The sequence below is a fragment of the Lepisosteus oculatus genome, chromosome 5 (genome assembly GCF_040954835.1).
Source record: "Lepisosteus oculatus isolate fLepOcu1 chromosome 5, fLepOcu1.hap2, whole genome shotgun sequence".
Lineage (NCBI taxonomy): Eukaryota > Metazoa > Chordata > Actinopteri > Semionotiformes > Lepisosteidae > Lepisosteus > Lepisosteus oculatus.
In genome coordinates this window covers 17769291-17792817 of record NC_090700.1, presented here as the reverse complement: position 1 = coordinate 17792817, position 23527 = coordinate 17769291, and the positions used below count along the sequence as shown (strand labels likewise).

Here is a 23527-nt window from a genome sequence, read left to right as displayed (position 1 = left end):
ATTTAATTGGACTCTGTCCCTGAATGTTTATTTCAGTTAAGGTACAAGTGGTAGACCTTGAGAGAATATCTTCTCTCTGTCCCTTGTAAAGGTTCACACACATATCACTGACCATCCTTCACTTGTTTTGTGTCTGCTGGTGCATTCTCATAACATGACTATCGACACAAATGGCGTTGTTAATATGCCTAGTCTGCAGCCATCATTTGAAATCTTGCTGTATAAACAGTACTGGGAATTTATCCCTTCACATTTCTGACAAGCAGCTTAAAAGTGCTCAGGTGAACATATAAGTCACAATAAATAAGAAAAAATGTGGCTGTACTTAAGAGCAAATTTTACTGTGAGATTAAAGGCCAAAGAGTGAGACTTAGCAACATTTTTTCTTTCAAGAACAGAGAGGGTGAGAGATCCCCCCACAGTACTTCACTTTCCTAGGGGTAAAATATTGCTGCCCTGAATTCAGAATTAAGTCCTATCAGACAGACTAGTTGTAGTTCTTTCCAGATATTGGTTGTGCTGTGATTTTCAGTGTCTTCACATCCTGAACAGGCCATAAGAGTCTTATGTTTTTCCATTGGTTCTATTAATTTGATCTAAGGCTCGAGCCTGTTTAAACAAAGCAAATGTAGTCTTATTTTTGCAAGGCGAAGTTTGCACCATTTTTTTTAACTGCAGTTGCAATTCAAACCAGACATCCAGCATTGCATTGAAGAGTAACATCTCCTTTCTCATTCTTACATGTTCCATTAATAGGGTGTGAGTTACGCCAGCTGATAATCATTAGCAAGAGCTCTCTGGTGCACACCACGAAGATGAGAGGAACCTGGGTAGTTGTAAGCAAAAACACTGGGATCTGCCTTCAAAAAATGAAAGCTTTTTCTTCTGCTCTACTTACTGCACCTGTAACTTCTATTTGTCTATTCATCCCTTTCATGGAGACAGCTAGGCTTATCATAGTAAGTTAGCTTTGCCTCATCTGAACTTTGCATGACTCTGCCTGTGGTAATGTTTTCTACAAGGCTCTGCCTTTCGAGCGTAGCAGTGCAGATAAATTGAAGGCTGTGTCCTCTCGCTTTCCGATCCTTTTTTTGAAAGAATCAGTGGATAGCCATTTTTATTTCTTTTGTCTATTTTTCCTTTAGCAATTGGCTCTGTGTTCAAGCACTATGAGACCCTCAAGGTTATATTGTTCAGCATTCTACTGTGAAGTTATACTGTGTCCCTGGAAGTTTGCTGCTATCCAGGAAGACACTGCATGCAATAGCCGAACTCTGAAATAGATTCCTTCACCTCTCAGCAGATTATCAAAAGGTGTGGGGAAAATAAATTAATTGACTGTAGACCACAAACGTAAAAGCTTTGTACTAGTTTATCTGTCTTTGTAGAAGTTTATCTGTAGTTTGTCTGGAACTCAAGGATGAAAATGGGTGATTGTGCACACAACTCATATGATTAGATTTTCTTCAATATCATAAAAGCCAACAAAAGATGACGATTGTAGAAGCACTATAATGACAGTTTAGTTCTGCCCCATTTGTACTTAATTGCTTTTAATTTTTTGTGTGTTTTTGCCCTTCTTGCACTTTTAAAAACCTGGAAAAGAATGTTTTATTAATGTCTTTGGTAATTTTTATTTCTAAAAAAGTAATCAAAACATTGAGTCACATTAATGAATACACCTACACTGTATAAAATCTTTTTTATATTTCAAACTAAAAATGCTTATTTTCTCTTCCTTTCATTTTATATTTATGGAAACTTTAAAGAAAGTTGGAAATGAAATATAATGGAACAAAAATAACTTTTCTGTTAACTTCCATTTTATGTTTTTAAACTGTGTTGAACAACTATACTGCAATCAAAACTTTAAGTGAAAAACGTTTACAAAATTAAACATAAATTAGATTGATTTTCCTACCATACATAGTAGTATCAAAAGTAATTTCAAAAAGCAGTGCACAGCAAGGAATTTACAATTAAAAGCATACAAATGAAATTGTAGGACTGCACTTGTAACATACTCTATAAGGGAGTATAGATTTCACTGCAGTTGCGAAAATGAGAAATATGGATCTAACACTTTAGTATTGGAATCTGCAAACTGTCCTGATATTAGTTTGTGATGAAGGCTCATGTCTTTATACTTGGCAATAGAGTAGAAATTGTATTCTTATGTCTCTGCATCACAAAGTGTTGCTATCATAGAGATTCATAGTTTTTTTCTGTACATCAGCCACTTGTCCTCAACCTGATAGTCATGCATGTTTTATGAATTTCCATCTGTACTTAATAGATTGGGACATTCATTGTTGGAAGTAATAAAAAATGTTCAGGTGATGGCTCAAGATTATATTTTTTTCCATTTTACTTAATATACTTTAATCCTTGGCTTCCTACTAATTTCTCAGTCCCTCAACAGGGACCTGCTGTTTTTATGTTTTTTTAGGAATGCTCTACAACAGGGGTGCCCAACCTTTTTTAAGGTCTACTTTTTAATTTGCCAGTCCAGCGCTATCTACCAGTGTGAATTTGAAACTCATATAGGAAAAACAGACAGTGGGCACATCAGTACAATACCCGTCAATAAAATGACAGCAAATAAAAGCAAGTGACTCATGTTACAGTGAAGTAATGTTCCCCATTTTTGAAAAAAAAAATATCCTACCTTAACGTGAGCATTGGCACTGAGAAGCTTACTTGAGAACAGTTATAATTTTTTTTTAACGTGTTGACACTGCTGATCATGTCGATGACACTTTTATTTTATCCCTGCAGCTCAACATTCAGCTCAAACAGCAGTTCAAGTCAAGTCAAGAGGAATGCTAAATCCAGAAGCCCTGTCCATCCTCTAATTGGGCATATTCACCATGTTTAGACGACTTGAGAAACTCTTTGATTCAGGCAACAGCTTTGTTTTTGAAATCTCCAAACAGCCAGGATGTGGCTTACACAGAACAATGTGATGATGGCCACTTTCCCTCTTGTATTAGGCCTCGTGAAAAGCGACTGCTGCTAGTTGACATTTAAATTTTTCCTCTTTTCTTTTCCGTAACTCACTTTTTTTGTGGGAAAGTCCACAACATACATTTTGTGTGCAGTTTTGAAATGTTTTCTGTATTTCCATTTATCGGGTAGCATTGCAGATTTGAATGAGAAATTAAAAAAAAATAATCATTCCTTGTGGTAACAGTACGTTTTCGGTCTCTTTGCTTCATGATTTTCACTCAAACACTACAACTGTCAAATAGGCACTCAAACTTATCAAACTGCAGCCGAATTTGTCACGGCCAGTCTGTTTCGCTCCACTATGCACTGTTGCAGCAATAACCAAGAGAACGTTCTTGAGTAGCACACACAACACTATTTGCGGAACACCTGTAGCTTTTTTTTTCAGTGTAGGCCAGCACTGAAGAGACTTTTACAACCCATTCGAGAAGGGTTAAACACACACAAAATGTATGACATTACATGCATAGATCTGAATAATTTTTAAGCTATCAAAAAAAGTAAAAAGTCAAATAGCCCATTTGTTTTTTGCCCAACATCAACTGTTTCGATCGATATCGATCGATCGACTGGCAAGCGCTCCGCGATCAACCAGTTGGGCGCTCCTGCTCTCCAACCTGAGAGAAGTTAATTTTGCCTGAAATAGTGATGGGGCACTCAGGGTGAACCATGATACAACTAACAAGAAAATGGTAAATCATAAAAAAACACAAGGCTACTGTTTTACAGATTAGAACCATACAGAACCCAAGATGGAGAAAAATAAAAATTGTCCTCCCATTAGACAGTAAGCTCTGAGCAAACAATTATCCAATGGCTACAAGTCAGGAGTGATATTTGTGCACACAAGATATTGATTTTGTGGTTATGTGAGAAGTCGTACACACAGGCATACATACTGTACGAATTAATTTTGTTTATTTTTAAATTCTAAAAATAAACATGGAAACCGAATATACAGTTTAGATGGGAGTGGACAATCATGAAAAACTTGTTTAACGATGACAAATTAAATCCAGAGTATAAGTGTGACAAGACCATAGAAATGTAAAATACCATGCTTAGGTATTCTGGTAAATCTTCCAGGAATGATTCTAGCAAAATTATCCTTTTATTTCCCTGAAGAAATAAATGGATGTCATATTTCTGAAATCTGTTGAGTTTTTAACCATATGAAAACGCAAAGCATATCATGTCATATTCTCCAAGCGGGATTATGCATGCCAATCAGCTGTCCTGTACCACATTAGCACGTACATAACAGGTGTAGGTCAGAAATATCTCATGATATAAATAATTTCCCCTCTCAGCATCTAGGGGATAAGAAGTGAAACCCATTTAACTTGCTTTTGGGTCCCCAGCCCTATTGTAATTTACTCTATCATTGCCTGCAAGAACATTATATTGCTTTGGCTTTGTGCTGTGGCTGGTGGCCTACTTTAATTGTCTAATTGTTTATTTTCTGATTGGTGACGTTTGTATTAGCAAAGCACTGTATATGTTCAGCAAGTTCAGAAATTTCATGAAACAGAGTCTGTCTCAAGTGGTACAGTAAGTGGTGAAATAAGACAGGGGTGCTCTATTTTTCAATTTATTCTCAGAAGTCTCCCATTTTCAGTATCTGTACAGACTCATTGCAGTTTTTTAAACATGGTGCTACTAGTGTTTGAGCACACAGATAAAAGTGTACTGTCTTATATTTATATGTAAATCCAACTGCTTATGATAACACTACTAGTAAAAGAGTGAACAGTAGCAAGAGAGGAGGAATTATTTTAGTGGTATAGATTCTTATTAAAGGCATGGAAAATTTGCCTGTAGGCACAATACAAATACACCTCATTACTGACCTATATTGTACCCTGTTGTGCTGCTCAGACCATCTCAGAACAGAGGCTCAATTTGGCTGGGATTGTGTTGTAGTTTTGGGACTCTCCCCAGTGTCATCTGAGACTATTCAGCTCATTTAACATGTGGTCCAAGCTGGCTTTGTACAGTTTATTAGAAAGAAGCAAAAACTATAGGTTTAGACAATTTACCACCATATGATGTACATATTTTTTAAGTATAGCTTCATATATACTCATTATTATTATATGTCATTATTCAATATCTGCTCATGATGCATTAGGATTTTTTTTCATTATTTTATGCCCTAGATATTATTTTTGTTAGTGGAAAAAATGGCATTATTATACGGCTTCAAAATTTGCCTCTCATGTAGAACAGTGTTCTGTGAACAATCTAAATTAAAAAGCATCTTGCGTGGTTGCACTTACTATATAATTATCTGAGAAGTAACTTCTCATTCCCCTTTGGGGGCTTTTTTTATCACAGAAAAGACCAATATAACAGCATAGGTTTAGAAAAAGTGCAGCATTGTCACAATTTCTTTCATTTATAATCATACATTTCAGGGGCCTGTCCCTAAATTAGCCATTGTTTAGGGAATAGAGCCTGCAGTATGTGTTAATAAAGGAACATAAACACTTAAGCAGAAGTTCTTTTTGGTTGAGTACTTCAACATGAAATTTAAGGTAGGTCAGAGTAGTTTCTCAGAAACATAGTGATAATCTGAAGTGGGTCTTATTAAATCTCATGTACTGCACCTCTGCAGTGTTGATTATAGGACAATTCCATACTATTCCTATAGAGTCAACTGCACTGGAAATTGCAAAAACCTTCACTAACATGTCTTTTTTAACAATCTCACAGTACTCTGAAAATAAATAAAATTTCAGAGTCTGTGCTACATACACATAAAATAGCTGTGCTATTTTTGAAGTGTGTAATTGAATTTATTTTAGTCCAGTTAAATTAATGAGGCTTATAAAAATATCTAATAAGAGTTTTTTATATTTCCAGTAGTCTTATTGATGGAGATCAGTAAAGACTGTGGACTGTACCAATTTTATTGATTTTCAAGTAATGTTAAATCATGACCTTATGGAGCTTAGAATGTGATTATTTTCTAAATATTTGTTAGGTGAGTGTTAGCAATTTCTTTAGCAAGTACTCTTTTCAGCTAGTTGTTTTTAAATTCTTATTTAAGATGTCAAGACTCTTAAATAACAACAGACAACAGTCTCTGAACATGAAATATAAAATAAAAGAGCTATTTTTTTTCTTAGACAAGATAAAATCCACAACGCAAAGTAGTACAGTTTTTCCTTAAAAATGAAAAAGAATTGTAGACACATAATACTGCTTTCCTTTAAGATTGTACACTAAGTTAGGTTAGCAAACAAAGTATTTTAAATGGGACTGTTTTGTTGTATGTCTTTGAAAAGTAGGATATGTTTTTAAGACAAGGCAAAACATGTCTTGTGAATTAAGGCTTTGGACTTGTGAAATGTTTGCAAAAAGTCTTCTGATTATTTTTTTTAAAGATTTATACTTCCTTTTGTGTAAATTGATAAGAAATTGAGTAAATGTTTGAAAAACTCCTGAGCTTTGTAAAGAGTGAATAAATAAAGGGTCTGATTAAGCTTGTGTTCTGCATACAGTAGGTGATGAAAATATCCTTTACAACTTGAGGACCTCCTTTAACACTATAAAGAGAATTCTTCAGGATAGTGAAGGTCCACAGAGAACCTACCACAGAAGGCTGGGTTATGCTCTGGTTAGGGTAGAACTTTGGGTTTTGTCATGGTTAAAGTCCCAGCCCTACCACTGTATTGTGGTGCACTATCCTGAGTTAGTTAGCCTCCTAATTAGCGTTAGCCTCTGTGCTGTTGTACAGCAGTTTGTTATGCTTATCACCAAGACACTAAGATGTTTTGCATTAAAATGTGCTTGTTGACCAATTTATCTGAAACTACAGTATGTATTCTTTCCTCCCATTTAAGCTGCAGTTGAGCCCTATTTATCAAAATAAAAAGGTGTACATTATCTGAAAACAGTGTGTTCATTAGACTCCTCATTATCAAGTCTTAATTGCAAACTGCTTTGGAGCATTCCATCTGGATATGTTCCCAGAAAAAAAAATTAAATGGTTGATTCACCAAGCTTATCATAGAAACACTTACTGAATTTACACCAACTGTGGACTGATCGAAATCTTCCAAGCTGAACTTCATCCACTTTGATTCAATAACCTACCAGCTCAGAGTGATATGATTCACTGAGCAAAGAGAATATCTGAATAGCAATAGATGGTTGCTTTGAATTGACCTATGGCTTTTACAGTGGTGACAGTGTGGAGTAGTGGTTAGGGCTTTAGACTCCCTACTAGAGCTTTGTGGGTTCAAATCGCTGACCCATCTGCTGTACTCTTTTAACAAAGCACTGAACCCCAAAGTTTCTCAACTTGTAGCGAAATGTGCATTTTGGAAGAAAAATAGGAAATCGTCATTACTGTAAGTCACTTTAAAGAAAAGCTTTATCTTGGCTAATTAATATTATTCCAGAAGGAAAATCAAGTTATCACATTACAAAAGGCAGACTGTATACAGCCACTTAGAACGCGTGTCAATATTCACACCAGCAGAAAGCACACGGCAGTATGCCACAGGGCTGTTCTAACTTTTCGCTTTCATTGCTCAGTGTAGATCAATATGTGGCACTTGTCTCATATTAGATGTTACTAAAATTCTAGCCTCATTTAATCTATTTTTGTTAATCAAATTATAAAATATTTATTAACGATATAAATATTGTATATTATATAAACATATAAAATAGATAGCCTAGCTACTGTTTTAAAATGTAAAGTGGCTGTACACTTTTTTTTCTTAAAAGGGGATAACAAGCCATGAATGGAGCACAGATCCGTCAGATTGAAAGCTCTCACATTAGAGCGCTATGAATGGTACCTAGAAGTACAGTACTGTAACATTCATGTACCAGAAGCCAATTTCTTTAAACTCAGTTAATACTGAATCAGGCAATGAAAGGAAAATGTTGGAAGCTGAAATTTAAAGTAATGTTATCAACAGTATTAATGTATGAAAATAAATATAATATATTTACGAAGCAGGTAGTAGTAGCTGAAAATAATTAGGTACAAAACAGTATTCTACCTTCTTCATAAACATTTTCTGCATCAAATTCTTTAAGTCTGTCACTTGCTTTCATTATTTTGGAAAGTTTTGACATGCTCTTTTTAACGACCCTTGCTGTCGTTATTTCTGGAAAGCTTTTACGTGCTTGTTTTTACTACATTTCCCATGAATGCTTACAAGGTTCATATTAAAAATACACAACAGATGATTGAACAAGCATATGTTATAAAGTATAAGTACTTATAAACCACCCAGGCTGGGTGGGACCTGCAAGACCCGAGGAAGCAGAACTGGATTTGTGGGCGATGTAGTTTATGTGGGCATGGGAAAGATTGGGCTGTCTAGATTTGTTTTATGGTTTATTTACAGAAGCTGAAAAAATAAGAAATATTGTGTCTACTATTACTATTATTTTGCAACACTCAAATGTTTGTTGAGGGTTCCAGTTCTATTCATCTTCAATGTGAAATTTTTTTAAGATGTGAACAAGAATAGGAAAAAATCCCATAAAAGATCCTGTACAGCCAGAATGTTTCAGATCAGCAAAAATATAAGTTACGCTTTAGATTTCCAAGCAAATTAGCACAAAACAAGCACTAGTGAACCACATTTCCAAAGTCAAGTAAGAAAAAAACACTCAGGGCCGTAATACCAAACACAGCTTAATTTCCACAAAAAAGTCACAATTAACAAAAAGAGTGAAGATAAATACATTGTTGTTTAAACACAAGGCAAAGTACTTCAGTCCACTCAATTAACAGACTTACGTGTAATTAAATAACAAAGAAAGCCAATAATACATTGCAAAAATGAGTTAACAGTCCTGTAATTAAAAAACTAGCCAGCAAGAAGTCGATGAAACAGCTCTGCATAATCATTACAAATGACTAACTTAAAATACTAGGGAAAAAATATCTAAAGATTAAGTTATTTTTAACTGTATGGATATGTGAATGGATGGCTAGTTTATTCCCCATACTCTATGTACTGTATATACAGGGGTTTGACCTGTGCAACAACACTGTTGTTAAACAGTACCATGAACTTGTACAAATGGAAAATACTGTACATATCATAGAGCACGAATGCATTATTCCCCTGAGGATGCATGCCAGCCATTATGGACACAAATGGCGACTACTGTATGTCTTGTAAAAGCAAGAAAACAAAGTTTCTGTTTCCCTGCTCTTAACACTATATGACTTGCCTGCTTCTTCGTCTAGTCTGTTTCTGACTTGGTTGTCTCAGTAATAAGGTTCATTTACAGACAGTGGAGGCCGTTATGGAGAACAGCTTTTGATAAATTAAGACATCTTAATAAAAGAGACAGATAAAGCATTCAGCAGGAGCCTCATGATCATATCTGATTACCAATATAAAATGCTGTCATTTTTAATTGATAACGTTACAAACTAATTTAGCAGCGACCCTCCCTTCAGCTATAATAGATTGAAAAGTAATAGAAACAATTAGACTAAAGATGGAAATAGGCTTCTTGGCAGCTGCAAGGGACAGGAAAATGATTTCAGAGCACTCAGCAGCTTTCTGACTGCATGCTTTGCCTCCTATATAAATTACCTTTTGCTCCACAGCCCCCTCTGTCTTGAATTATTGTGTTTTGTTAGAGCTTTCTGTGTAAAGAAATGAATCCACCTCAATTATTGCTGTACACACCTTAAAGGTCTCAGTGGAAATAAACAATTTATTAAGAAACAGTGTCTGGACATGTAAGCAGGTTTTTGCTTGAAAATGGTATAACCATTGTCTTGTGCAGAAATCCACAAATGCACAGACAAGATGTGTAAAATATTTCAGCTTGCTCAACAGGTACACAATCACCAAAAAGCACAAAGAATTGTGATTCAATATCTTCAGCCTAAACCCCATGTGACAGGATGAAAATTCCAAACAAGGAGACATTAACAGTCCTGGACTTTTCCTCAAGGGCTGGGGCTTTTACTGCTGAGCAAGTATAACGTCAGAGTTTGTCTTCTCTATTAAGTGCACTGACCTATTTCTGGAGATCTTAAAAGGCAGACAGTGAACCAATTTTGTGCTCCCTGCAGACATCTATATAATGTTGGGATATGAAACCAAAGTTTTAGAAACCTAAAAGGTAATATGTTGTGGATTTATGTCTACCATGCCAGTTTAGGAACAGCAACTTTTTTTGTTTTTTTTTTGTCATTTTTAACTTTTAGAAAATTATTCTGCAATGCAGTTTTGGACTGAACAAAAAGTTTTTCAGGGTTGGTTCCAAAATAAGCTAAATTCCAAGTCATGTAAAATAGGAGCGATTCAAAAAATGGTTTGTGCTTGAGGCTGGAGCAGAGGAACACTCAGCTCTTCAGTCTCAGTATACCAGGCTCACCATCCCACCCCTGGCACTTCACTCATGGACTCAGTTTAAACAGATGCCCAAGCAAGCGAGCTGTGATTGCCTATGACTTCAGTCAGTCAGTGAGCCAGTGTATGGGAAAAACACAGTCCTCCACTTTCTCAGGGAGGAGATTCAAGGTCAAGGTGATGGAAAAATTCTACTGTCTGTGTCAACATACTGAAAACAGAAGTGCATCAAGCTACAAAAGGCACTAATCATTATTTCAGTGTGTCAACAAATTCCAACAAATTATCTTGAGAACAGGTTGCTTTGCTGCAGCATCTGATTGGTTAGACTAAGGGGCTTGTGAGCGTTAATCTTTCACAGTAATTAGAGAAGCAGCTACTTTGTTGCAGGATTCTCCATATTTATGGAAGTCCTTTCTGAGGACCTGATCATCACTGAACCCTGATCTTTAGGATTTTCTACCCCACAGATAATCCATTTTGCAGGGTGCCCAGAAATTCCAGCAGAACATTCCAATGCCTCATTTTTATTGAAGGTTATTCTCATCCAATGGCAAAACCTTTCAAAACATTACAGCCAGGCTTCACCAAGGCATATGGAGAGGCATATGGGAGAATTTACTGGTTTACATTACCCTGTAATGCTGAGGGTTTGTTTTGGATGGGAGTAAAAAAACCTTTGGGTCTCCAGTGGACCTAGACTCAAGAAGATTTTCTGCAAGGGCCTAGATGGGCTCCATGACAATACCTCTGAGGAATAGTGTGCTGTTGTTGGGCTTGCACATGAGAACTGTGCTTTTTATAAGTATAGTATCTTGTTTTATAAAGAGCTATGTACTTGCTATTGTCCTCTTTCCTTAATTAATTTGGATGTCAAGATATATGCCAATGTGTGAACTTGCATGGTGACAGATAAGGTTTGTGATTATCAGTGATGTCTTTTTCCTATCATTAATGCCACTGTTGATACCAAAACCTCACCTGCAATTCTTTCTTTAGCTACTGAAATGGCCTTTGGTTTTGTTGAATTGGACTGTGTCTGGTTGATTAGAATGTGTCCTTTAGGGACAGAGCTCATCAAAATGATCAAACTTCCATATGCTAACATAATGGATGTCCTCTCTTCTTGCTGCTGTTTGCCTTTTTATTAGAACCCCTTGCAGAACCACTCTGACCTTTTTTTCAACATACTATAAATGCACATGGCTTTTAACTTCATGCTGACAATGTGGTATTGTGTTTTGAGGATATTCCTTGGCGACTCCTTCTTCTTAATGATTTTAGCATATGTTTGGGCTATCAGATTAGTATGGCCTGCAGCCTTTGAATACTTAACAGGCAAAAATGACTTAGAAAACATACTGATGGCTAAGCATTTTAAGTGTAATAGTGTTGAAATCATCCTTACATACAACTGTCAACTTTGTATCTAATGTTTATACCATATAGCATATCGAGATAGATTTAAATAGAGGCAACATCCCAATAGTGTCAAAACATGTATTGCTATAAAAAAATGAGTATATCCCCTAGCATAGATTTCTTCAGTTCAATGCTGCTTCTCCCTCCTCATCTGGACTGAACATCACTCAGTAATCTGGACATCTGTGTAGATGAGGAAGAAGCCACAGGCACAATCAAATCCCTATCTGAACCATGAGAAATCCTCTTGTGTATTAGCATTAACATTTTTTTATTTGTGAGTAAGGCAAGTATTATCTAATTGCACAGCTTTCATTTTATACTCAACATAGTACTGCACCTCTGTACCTGTCTGATTGATTATCTTCCTACTTGCTACCTTGCACCTTTCATTCAGCTGACTCTGGTCTCCAGTCTGTCCCACAAGCTCGTCTACATTCTGTGGATGGCAGGGCCTTCTCTTGCTATGTCCCTAAGCTCTGGAATTTTATCCTGAAGGAAGTCACAGAGTCATCTTCCCTGCGTGCTTTGTGTTGCTTTTTTATTTCCTAACTTTGTTGCTGTTTTCTTTGTTTTAACAGCTTTTTAACACCTCAAGCACTTTACAGAAGATGATCATTTTAAGAGCCTTATATAAAATAGTTGGTTGATTCTTATTCTAATAATTAATAATAAACCTTTTTTCTTATATTTTATAGCACCTTGAAAGGTGGCTTCTCAAAGCGCTTTACAGAACGACAACACCAATAAAAATACACAATATACAGTATACACTATGAAAATACTGTAAACAGTGAGAGAGACTGTAAATGGTGTGAAACGTGTATGTAGCAGAACGAGTTAAGTAAAGGGCCTTATAAAGAAGAAGGTTTTGTGTCTAGATTTGAAGGAATTTAGGGAAGGTGACTCTCTGATATCCTTAGGGTTAGAGTTCCAGGCACACAGGAGAAGGTCATGTCACCTATAGAGTGTAAATGTCTTGGGGGACAGATAGGAGACCAGAATTAGAAGAGTGAATGTTGTTATGTGTGGAGTAGGACAGTAGTAGCTCAGAGAGGTACTGAGGTGCCAAACCGTGCAGATCCTTATAATTGAGCATGAGGATTTTGAAGTTGACACAAAAGCTGACCACTATACAGAAAGCCAGTGCAAAGGCTCCAGGATAGGAGTAATGTGGTCACTTGCACTAGACCTAGTGATGATTCTGGCTGCTGAATTCTGGACATACTGGAGTTAGTTTAGTGTAGATTTAGAAACACCAGCAATTATTCTTCTTATTATTTTTAGTTGTATAAACTAATTGATTTAACATTGATGTTTGCAGTGTATACTATTAAGGGGAAAATGGAAAAGCCAGTGTTCTCCAATGAGCCTCAGGGTTTTTTTCTTTTTTGTGAGGGTGGAGGCTCCATCAATCTCTTTGAGTTTAGAAAAATCAAAATGAACAGAAGGGAAAAAACAACCGAATTTCAGCTTGGCTTGCTGGGTAAAGAAGAGATTAATATGCCTTGTGAGCTGCTCTAGGTCATAGAGCCATCTCCCAGTTTGTTAAAAAAACAAAAATCTAATTTACTGGAGCACCATCCCAGTGGGTATCTTTAGACACTGCAAGATACAGTACCACTAACCAGCATGCTGTTGCTAGGGCATTGGATAATTATTATGCCAAGAAAGTATAAATCACCAATAGTCAAGTTGCAGCAAGTGAATCTAGATTTCATTCATTAAGTCACATTTCCTCATATCTTTAACATAATTGAATTTGTTTCCTCTTGGCTTTGACAGAATTACTTGCTACCTGTCAAATATGCTGTAATTGTGGACCCTGCTTGTTGTTAATGTGAACATGGATTTCTTACTTTTACATTCTATCCATTTCCATCATCATCACTTTTGTACAATTAATGAATCTGCATAGTGACGATATTACTGTACTTCACAATTTGCAAAGTCTAGCTGAATGTTATTTTTGTTCAAAATTAACTGATGACAAAGAACTACATTGTCATCAGGTAATTTTTTCTATACAGAAAGATTATCTGATTTCCTGTTTTTTACATGTACAATCATATTTTACACATCTTTGCCATAATAAACTACTTTACTATGATTCACTGTACTTTGCCATTCTTTACTATAATTCTGTTGTTTCTTTCTCTTCTCTGAATAATGATTTTCCTGCATGTAGTACACTTTGACACTGCATGTAGTACACTTTTGTAGGTGATTACCTGCAATTTTGGAGACCTCATAGGGAGAGTAACTACAAACTATTCCCTTTGGTTTGAATTGTCTAATTTGCATGTGTCATCTTCAGGTGCCTGTGTCTCCTCACCTCGTTCACATTGTAACTGTCAATGAAGCACCTATCTCCTCATTTCAGTGAATTGAGACACTTGGACCTTCACACATTTGATTTATTTCCTCAGCATGCACATACAGTAATTGACTGTGATTAGTGTCAAAAAAGAAAAAAAAGAATCCAGACTTCCTGTAGGTAATTTATGGTCCGCCTATTTACGTGTCTGCATTGCCCTCTTCAATCCTCATTCTAAGATATTTTGCCAATATTAAAAGCCATAGGAGTTTCTGTAGTTTGCCCTTTATTTGGGAAAACTAAGATGTTTTCAGATAGGTGGACGGGGAAACAAGGAGTCGTGTCTGCTACAAAGCACAGAAAAGGTTCCAAATGCACAAAGGTCATTCAGACCATCTCTTTCATTTTCTCTTAAGATTGTAAGAATATACGAAAGATTAAAAAAGGAGGCCGTTCAGTCCATCTATCCCATTTGGTAGTTGAACACGTTCTCGGTCCTAAATGCACTCACTCTTAATTTACATCTGTATCCCTGGGTCCTTTGTTTCATTGTTACTGAATAAAATGGGTATCTGCAGCTCCAAATTCACATGTTGATAATTTTAATCTGATTTGTGGTGGCTGAGTACTTTCATTCCCTGTAATAATGTGCTAGCAAGGTGGGACTCATAGTGCATTCCAGGAATGGGAGAGAACCCAATCGAGTTACCCAACCCCAGCTGGCTACAGCACCATGACCACCCATACCCATAACCACCCAGTACATCTGTGCACCAGCAGGGGCCGGCTTCCAAAGCTACACATTTCTGAGACTAAGAAAAAAAGAGAGTGGCAGCTAATGGGCACACCGAAACGACATGGACACAAACAGACGCGGTGTCACTTCCAAACAGGGAACCATGGAAGCTCTGATTGCAGTGCCCGTATTAATCCAACAAGTGAAACTAAGGAGCAAGCTAGGGAAACACAGAAATCAAGCTTTAGGAACTCGGTGTCAAACACTGAGCTCCGAGCTCTGTCAGATCCAAGTATTTATTGTTCCAGAACACTCTTCAAGTGCTCTTGGTTTATTTTCGTGACAACTGGTGAAGGGAGGCAGAAAGGTGATGACGTAACCTGCTGATGTGACGCAGCTAGCTTGCCTCGCCACAGCAGCTGCTGGGACAAATTCCTTCATTTTTGAATGAATTCCTTCATTTCTTTAGTAATCTACAGAACAGGCCAGAATGCAAAGACCTTTGAGTATAAGCATCTCATATTACCTATGTTTGTAAGATTTTTTTTTTTAAATGCTGAACACCTTCGGATCAGAACTGGTGACTTTCATTCCTGCTAGAAACTGCCAATATAGTTCTTTGTAGAATGGGCATCATCATTCACCCAGAGTCCTTTGTGACATTTAGCACTCTCTTCTGCTGAAAAAGAAAAATAGATGCTGAGAATTCAGCATTAATAAATATTTTTGAGAATTCAAATACAGTGTCATATTTAAAACAGCAGATACATTACATTGGGTGGCCACTTGTTTAGCCCAAGCAAATATTCGGTAGAATTTATAGTTATTTGCCAAGCTCTATCATTTCAGACTGCTGTATTTCATCGGCCATTTTACTCATAAAGCTGATCAACACATAGTCTTTGGTAGGGATGGTTTGGGGTTTTATGGACAAAAAATGTATTAAGCAGATAATAACATAATCCACCAAATCCTCAAATCTGCCACAAGGAAAAAATATTTATTTCAAGCTGAAAAGGGTTCACTATTTTGTTTCATAAGACTATTCCGTTCTCTGATGCTGTTCTCTGCCTGAGGGTTTTTAAAAATGAATTCAACAGAGGGTCATTTTATGTTTCATTCAGGGCTGCTTACATTGTCATAAATTTTGAAACACCCTCACATTCTTTTCTTATGCAATTACATGTACGAACAACCTACCTGTGTGCTTTCATTTTTATTACAGTAGTTATAAGGTTAACAAACTATGTGAATGAACAATTCTGAACTTACTAAGCTTTAACTTTGTGTTTAAGGTGATGCTACAGGGTATGTTTTTTTGTTTTCTGCTCTTTGAGGCTGCCATACATGCCCTTATAAACTGTGACAACATGGCCAGGCTCTCTTCAATTTTGACAGTATTTTGTCAAGAGTTGAAGGTAGGAAATTGTGAAGTATAAGTCACAGTGAAAGCTTATTATTATTGCTTTTACTATGTGCTTATAAATTATTGCTTATCCATGACATGGAATTCATTCTCTAACAGCCCTGCCAAATAAACTGCAACCAGTTACATTTTGATTTAGGATTAAGGCAAACATATGAATCATACCACCCACAGGCTTTGGATGCAGTTAGAATTATTCTAATTACACTTGCATTTCTAGTCTGTGGAAAGTGCTATTCCTTTGCAGCAATTCCTCAGGGCACAAAAGAACAAGGGTAAGAAGTCAAGAGCTATCCATCATTGCATATAGGAACTTATTTTTAAAATCAGAAAGGTGCAAATACTTGTTTCAATCACAACCCTGGTACTGAACTCTCAGAGGTAAAATTCTCTCTACACAGGTTTGAGAAATAGTGCTCAGAGTTAAAGAAATACACTGGAAAACCAGCTAAATGAGCTTGTTCACTTCCACATTGGCAATTTCTGTTTTTTTTTTGCTACTTGCTCCTTTGTATTTTGTGAAAGCTGAGTACTAAGAGAGTACGGTTCTCTATCTGAATAACTAACTTAACTGATTAACTGAAGCTGAAACCAAAACAATTAAATCTAGCATTAATAAGAAGGGAAAACAATTATACCTGTTGTGAAGCAATTCCATCTATTTCAGGTTTTGTGAGCTTCCGGCTGTTGTTTGTAAGACAACATCAGGTGCTCAATGCAGTATGTCATGCTTTTTAAATGATGACTGAAGACATGGATTTAAAATTAATTTAAAATGTGCCTATTTTCCTTAATCTGTATAATTTAAACAAGAGCCTGGGGTCATAAAAGATTGATAAATCTGGTGTTTGTTTCCCAATATTTTATTTAATTTGTTATATAATTATCATCATTATCACTGTACAATTCTGTATGTTCCAACTAAGTGTTATGATAAAGGTACATTTTAAGGGAAATTGTATTTTGAAAGTCAGTGTTTCACCACAAGATAAGTATTCACAAGTTGTATTCTTCCTACTTAAGCATCTTTTCTCAACTTTCAGAATTACAGGCCAGTTGTTTTCTATCCTCATATTGTGGTAGAAGGTTTTATTCAGTATTTTTATATTAAGGAATTTCTGTTTTCTGTATTTTTTTTTCACGTGTGCTTATTGCAGAACTTTCAGTATTGTTTCATTTTAAATGGCTATATTGTCTATGGCCATGTCTCACAGCATACAATTGCAACTTTCAAAAAATACTTTTGTTAAAATTCATGTTGTCACATGTTTTCACTAACAGTACAACCACAAAGCACTGATTAAGGCAAATTAAATATTAGCAGAAAATGTAAATGTCATCAATTTGATTTCTACTTTTTTTCTAGACTAAAGAATTACCTCTCTCAATGTGACTGAATGAAGTAATGTAAGGCAGCTTTTACATAGTTTAGCATAAAAATAGGAAAGAAATGGAGTTAATTGACAATCATTTGTTTAAATAGTGAACCTTCAGCAAGCACTCAGCATATACATAATACAGAACATAGTTTTTAGACATGCTGGAGTTGTTTTTATTGAGTAACAAACTTCTATTCTCCCACAACCTGGCAGCTTCTTTTGGTCGATACCATGGCATTGATTTTTGGCAATTTGCTTGTTGGATCTATTGATTGTCACCCTTTAAATGCTACCATTTAATGAAAATGTTTCCCCTTCCTTTGGTTGCCAATCACTTACAATCACACAAATCCCTTTACATCAGCTGCTGTGTCCACCTGTCATCCCATTTTTTTGGGCTTCCCATAATCTGACTCTGGTGCAAGAGGTCATTTCTGAGTTGTTAAGCCTCCTTTTTTCTGAATGTCCAAAATAGATCCCAGTTCTTAGTTTTGTTTTGTTTTTTGCAGCCTGTGTTCAGGTAAGTTGATTCTTAACATGAGGTTGTCAGTTTCTTGTGTTTCAGTTTCAACATTGTCAATAATAGCAAGCAGATACAGACCAACCTGACCTGATCAGTCTTGGACGTATGTATGGAGATGGATAACTTTCTGTAGTAAGCTGTTTTTAGCTGAAGCAAAAATCAGCTCCATAATTTTACAGACAAGACCACAAAAAAAACACTAATAAGAATTTCAGACCCTATTTTTTAGAAGGCATTCATAAGAGGGTCTGTGGCCTGCTTGTTTTTTATACAGAAACAGCAGGAACAATTAATAGGTGCCATACTAGGACTATGTGCCCTTTTCATGAAGTCAATACAAGTGGCACAAAGCTACCATCAGTGACTGAACATATTATGACTGAACACCCCTAAATCAGAATGTGCCTTTAAAGAATGCTTTTTAAACTACTGCACCTCTTCTCATCTTTAGAGAATGCCTTGTGGAAACATTTTGCTGAGGAGGAAGCATTTTGTCTTTACTGTGAACAAAGCAGAAACTATACTCTTCAAAATAAAAAAAATACATTATTTGCATTGCTTAGTAACATACCGATAATTTCCTTTTCATACTTGACTGGCATCTTTATAGTGAAAGGATGAAGTTTGCCCAAATATATGTTTAAGATGTTTTCATCCATACGCTGTTTATCTTACAGGAAATGAGGCAACCCTCATGTTGTGCCTTCTGAATTCCAATACAAAAGCTGTGTTGTATTAGGAATGTCTTAGGGACCAGAAAAAATGTTGGCTGTTATTTCAGATTTATTTTATGGTAGTGGTCAAAGGCTACAGACAGGTCCAAGTCCAGGTTTTTCAATGTTTCTTATTAATTTTTAATACAGTTTATACCCTCTAATACGTAAATGCACTTTTTTGCTTTTAATATTTTATTATGGATTTAACCTGAATAATTCTGAAACTTTACCCCATATTTTTTATGGATATATAAAAAGGTTCTGTGGGTTCCGAATTAAAAGATGACATCCTAGAAAAATTAGGAAAGGTTCCTGAGAGACAATGTTCTAACACTGTTTTTTTCATTGTTTCCAGAATTTCTGCTACTTTCCTTATGAAAATAATCTAAAGTTTTGGTTCAAATGAGAAGTTGGGCTATGTACAGTACGGGTTATGTTAGGAAGGAACACATTTCATTGAGCTGTGATACAAGACGGCAAAATAAGACAAACTAAAAATTGCAACCTTGGCAGTTTACTTTTTTAACTTTGATTTCTTTCCTCTTTGTTTTTGTCAAGTAGTAGCACAATACTCTGGGCCTTTGAAACTGCCGAGTCACCCTAGTGACATATTGTGATTCATCTCCTGTAAACAGTGATAATGTGCATGCTTTACTTGCTAATGCTTTCCTGTTAAGCATCCACAAATGGTTGTAGGTGACAGCTTTGACTCCTACGCAACTCTTTTTTTTTCAAATTTAAATTGAAAAACATCATTTTTATATCTACAGGATGTCTGCATATATTTAGATGCTCAATAGGAATGTGCAGTTGATCTTAATAAGTAAGCAGAGGTAAAATCAAGTTTAGTCCAAAAAGTTTACTTTGTACTGTGAAGAAATGCTTATTTCAAAGTCTTTTTTTCCTGTATATAGAGAATGTGACTGTTTCAAATGTTTTCTTAAAGGTTTGTGTCCTATTCAGTAAAATCAACTTAATTATTAATCTCTGCCTTTTTTTAGTTCAACAGCAATATACTCTATGATGGCTTTTATACTCACTAACTGAAAAGATACGCTTTTTTTGTATTGAAGCACTTCTTAGAGAAAATGAATGAGGAATGGGGTCTAAAGTCTAAAACTCTTCAGCTGTAGTAAGAGACAAGAGATTTTTTTAAAATAAAAATAATTAACATTATATGTATACAATGGTTTGCTAGTACATTTTGCCAGACTATGAAACTACAACAATGTTAATTTGACTAGGTGTGTGGAACAGTTGCTCTTAATGCCATAAGACTGAATCAGCTCTTGACTCTCATAGCCAAGCTCTTGTAGCATTGCTTCTTCATGTAATATATCATAAGATGGGCTTGCTTATCTTACACACAACAGAATTACCCCTTAAACAGATCTTGATCAGTCAAAACCAATTAATTAATGAATATAAAGACTCTACACAAAGTGTGGGGAAGTGTGTATATTAAATATTGTTTTTTAAAACATGCACCTCGAAGCCATGCAATTTTTGTACACTTGTGAATGAGACTACTAAGAACTCATTTTCACACTCACACTACAGTACACTTGCATCCCAGCAGTGTTACCCCCCTATAGCCTGAACAGGGTGGTTGGGAGACCTTTAAGGAAAATCATGGTGATGTAATGTTGGTTGGGCAGTAACTGTCCCTCCTTCTTTTAGGAGCAGAGGTTCCAAACCAAAACTCCACTGTGCTGAATGGGAGTACTGTGCTGAAGGTGTCTCCCTTCTCATGAGGTGTTAAACTAAGGTCCTGAGTACATGTTCACTAAAGATACCATGGCACTGTTCATAAATGCTTTAGGTGTCCAGTCTTAAGTGAAATTAATCAAACCTGATAGGACAGTTAGCATGCTAAATAAATAGACTGCAGAGGGTAAATACACTCCACAGAGTACTGGTCAGGTTCAGGATTAATGTTGAAGTGACAGTGGGATGTCAGTGCATGTCCATCCTCTTTAATTGTTGCACTGTTGTTGGACTGAAGTGGCTCCATTAGTAATTGTTGACCTGGTTTACAAATTATCAACAGAGCTACATTATGTGACCTGTTTTCACCTCCAGTGGAAGTGTTAATTTATATTAATCAGGCATTTTATATACGTGTATCATTTCGAATTTCTGTTTTTATTTTTTCGGTAAAAAATTAGGATTTGTGTCTTTGCAGTTAAGTATTCATATGTCAGGTTGCTACAGTATGTAGTAATGACAGTATTTGTCAAGCTTATAAAGCTCATACTATTCCTTTTTGTTTTTGTGGACATTTCCTTCTATGAACATAAAGTTTCCTATGTCTTTCTGTATAAAGAGTCTCAGTGTTATCCGGTTTGTGTCCAAAGCCAGATAATATCTGCACTCATTGGACTACATTTGTTTCTGAACAACCCAGTGTAGGTCAACATACTGAACTTATCTGCCTTGTCTTTGCAGATACTCAAAGAGTACAAGGATGAAGACTGGAATATGGGCAATATAATTTACACATTGACAAACAGGAGATACGCAGAGAAATGCATTGCGTATGCAGAAAGCCACGACCAGGTAACAGCAGCTTTTGGTCTAAAATAATGCACCTTAAATGTCAAGAGAAGAAATGTGTTCCCTTTTTACTAATTCCCTAACAGAACATTCAATTTTTTCTGCTTATGTTTGAAATCACACATTGCAGATGCAAATGGAAAGTTCTACCTTTATGAGTAATGAAAAAAAGCTTCACATTTATTTCTTATCAACTGAAAAAGCCAGCTTCTGAATCTTCTAGTGTATAAGCGAATAGCTCAAATAACATATTTTCCAGTAAGGTTACAATAAAATACCTGTTACATTGCAGAATCTGTGTTTTATATCACAAGCAGATAATAAAGAAAATATTGTAAGGAATTTTGTCTGGAAAATGAATGTAAAATAACATCCTTAGTATGATTCAGATTGTTTTTTTCATTACTCAGTTTTCAATTTTATCTTTGTTTTTGATAATTCTTTATTATTAAAAAAACTCTGTTTAAGACCTTCATGCCCCCAGCCCACATCCAAGTACTTAAAACACATTTAGGATATTCACATTAATACAAAGCATGTACCTAAGCAGTGAAAATAATTTTACCAAAGGCTGTAGCTGTTTTGACAATCGGATTGTGTGTACATGCATAAAAAAATGTAATGCCTTTTCTACTTTATTTCTTCCTGAATATGTCATTCTTGTTTTATAAATATGGTTAGAGGGTATAAAAAGAGAAAGACTGTTTTAACTTAATGAGAAATGTTCAAAATTTGGAGTTGGAGAATTCAAGAATTGCAACAGTAAGACAGAAGCACCTATGATCAGTGACATGTATCCATACTTGAAAGGCATTGAGTGAAGACATTAACTAAGAACAGCACTGGACAATACAAGGCTTCATAAAAAATGACTCAATTTTAATATTCTTCTTTTCCAAAGTGTTTAATTTTTGTGTGCAGGCTTTATAAATGAAATTAAATACATGCTTTATTGGTTAGGCACTTGTTGGTGACAAGACCTTGGCTTTCTGGTTGATGGATGCTGAAATGTACACCAACATGAGCATCCTGACTCCATTGACTCAAGTCATTGACCGTGGAATTCAGCTTCATAAGATGATCCGTCTCATCACACACGCCCTTGGTGGAGAGGGCTACCTTAACTTCATGGGTGAGTAACAGAGGAGTCTCTAATTCTTCTAAATATGCTGTATAGGCACACTGCCTTAAAAGCACAGTGACTCCAAAACCAAGAGACAGAGTCCAAAAGAACTGAGAGAAAAGAAGTCTTAACAATAACATAAGGATATACTGTATGAAAGGATATAAGGATGGTTTGTAGAACCTATTCAATCACCAAATTTATTCCAGCTTTTTCATCTCATCGGTCAACTTCAACAGCATTGCTGGGTAAATTCATGGCTTTCTGTAATGAAACACCTACTGTTTCAGTCTGCTCATTATCTGAAATATTACTTGCAGTTTTGAGTTCCCTGTTTCATGTAAGGCTTAATACAACAGGGTTATGATGAGAGTGAATGTATGAAGCACTGGGTTAAAAAACGATATCCTTGGACTTAGGCCTTGGTTTAATAAATCTGTTTATTCTTCTTAGTAATTGATTAACACATTATAGCGTCGAGGAGCCAGCCATAAATCTGTTGATTTTTAAATTAGACTATCACTCAGAAATAAAAAAGGTTGTGAAAATTCTCACTCATAATTTCAATACTTGAACTGTTTTTAAATAGGTGAGAAATCAGGGAAAGTTGTGTGATCACTCGTACAGTATGTACAGTTGATGTATTCAATTGAAGCCAATAGAAATGCTGAAATACTATATCATATGCTATACTACATGCTTTGTAATTTGGTTCTAGAAAAATATTGTCAGACAAATCTTATTTCATTTACTAGATTTGCTGATCATGCAGAGGAGTAAGGGGATATTTTAAAACTAGAAGTTAATTTGATCATTTTTTTAATTGTGTTTGTTTTAACTAGTTCTTAATCTTATCAGGTGCATACTGTACTCCCCCAGACAGTGTCTGTAAGTTCATAATTCATATGCTAAATATAAATAAAATTAAGAAATCATTTGCGATTGAACTCATTTTACATTTATCAGATGTT

At 35.7% G+C, this 23527-nt stretch overlaps 1 protein-coding gene across 1 annotated transcript in view; it reads left to right on the top strand.

Moving 5' to 3' along the window:
• Positions 1–23527, top strand: part of gbe1a (glucan (1,4-alpha-), branching enzyme 1a) — a 379113-nt gene that overhangs the window by 249199 nt on the left and 106387 nt on the right. The window contains exons 11-12 of the mRNA XM_015341997.2: positions 21326–21436; positions 22394–22565. Of these exons, the coding sequence (XP_015197483.1) occupies positions 21326–21436; positions 22394–22565 (283 nt within the window). The remainder of the gene's footprint in view (positions 1–21325; positions 21437–22393; positions 22566–23527) is intronic.